Source organism: Sinocyclocheilus anshuiensis, unplaced genomic scaffold, assembly GCF_001515605.1.
Source record: "Sinocyclocheilus anshuiensis isolate Anshui unplaced genomic scaffold, SAMN03320099.WGS_v1.1 C32715258, whole genome shotgun sequence".
Classification (NCBI taxonomy): Eukaryota; Metazoa; Chordata; class Actinopteri; order Cypriniformes; family Cyprinidae; genus Sinocyclocheilus; species Sinocyclocheilus anshuiensis.
The window spans coordinates 1-1336 of NW_015619447.1; the positions used below are offsets into that span (position 1 = coordinate 1).

The 1336-nt window shown below is 46.8% G+C and overlaps 1 protein-coding gene across 1 annotated transcript; it reads left to right on the plus strand.

Annotated features, from left to right (window-relative positions):
• Positions 1-6: 6 nt before the first annotated feature.
• Positions 7-1330, plus strand: LOC107682911 (fatty acid synthase-like; the record flags this gene model as incomplete). The annotated part of the gene is made up of 5 exons (XM_016479026.1): positions 7-119; positions 207-298; positions 388-785; positions 875-1063; positions 1282-1330. Coding segments are annotated over exons 1-5 (803 nt in total), but the record flags the coding sequence as incomplete, so codon positions are not given.
• Positions 1331-1336: the final 6 nt, after the last annotated feature.

Here is a 1336-nt window from a genome sequence, read left to right on the forward strand (position 1 = left end):
CCATGGGCATCCAGATCCTCGTGTCCACTAGTGATGTCAGCTCAATGGCAGGGACGGAGCGTCTCATCAGTGAGGCCTGCCGCTTGGGTCAAGTTGGTGGCATCTTCCACCTTGCCATGGTAATATTCAGTTGTTGCTTTCAGTTCACTTTCTTTGTAGTCAAATTAAAGACAAATACATAACTGATGTTTTTCTCTATCAACTAGGTCCTCAAAGACGGCATGCTGGAGAATCTGACCCCACAGCACTTCATTGACGTCAACAAACCCAAATACGGTGGAACCATCCATCTAGACAGGTAGGGAATGGTTTGACTGAATCTCTCCTTTCTTCAGCTGTTCACTTGTGGCTTATTACGAATTTTAATAAATGATTCCTTTTCCACAGCGTGACTAGGCAGAAGTGCCCAGAGCTTCAGCACTTTGTGGTGTTCTCCTCAGTCAGCTGCGGCCGAGGTAATGCTGGCCAGAGCAACTATGGCTTCGCCAACTCCACCATGGAGCGAGTGTGCGAGCAGCGCCGACACGACAACCTGCCGGGCCTGGCCATACAGTGGGGCGCCATTGGAGATGTGGGTGTCGTTTTGGAGACCATGGGTGGCAATGACGCTGTAATTGGTGGCACGTTGCCGCAGCGCATGTCTTCCTGTTTGGAAGTACTTGATAGGTTCCTGTGTCAGCAGCGGCCTGTAATGTCCAGCTTTGTGTTGGCGGAGAAAGTGGTGGTCGCTAAAGGAGAAGGAAGTGGACAGAGGGACCTGGTGGAGGCTGTGGCTCATATTCTGGGTAAAAGCTCAGACCTGAAATGTTTAAAGTCTGATAAGCTGCACTTTTTTCATGCTTTTTAAAGTTACAGTGTCGCCTCTTTCTCTCAGGTGTGCGTGACGTGAGCAGTCTGAATGCTGACACCTCATTGGCTGATCTGGGTCTCGATTCGCTGATGGGTGTTGAGGTTAAGCAGACACTGGAGAGGGACTATGACATTGTAATGGCAATGAGGGAAATCCGACAGCTAACCATTAATAAGCTACGGGACCTTTCCAGCCAATCAGGAGGAAAAGAGGGTGAGCGTGTGATTTGTGTCAATATCGATAGCCTGATGTTTTGTTTTGTTTTTTCCAGAACTTATTTTGTTATCCACAGTATCTTGAATAAGATATTGGGAAGTTGCTAAAAGATTAAATAAATTGATAAATTCAGGAGATGTAATTTCATGTTTTGTAAGATACATTGAATTATTTGGAGAATAATGCATCAAATTCTCTCATTCTGTTTCTCTCAGAGTCCCGAGCTGCTCCTGCAAAGCGATCTGGTGCTCAAGCTCTGCTGGAGTCAGA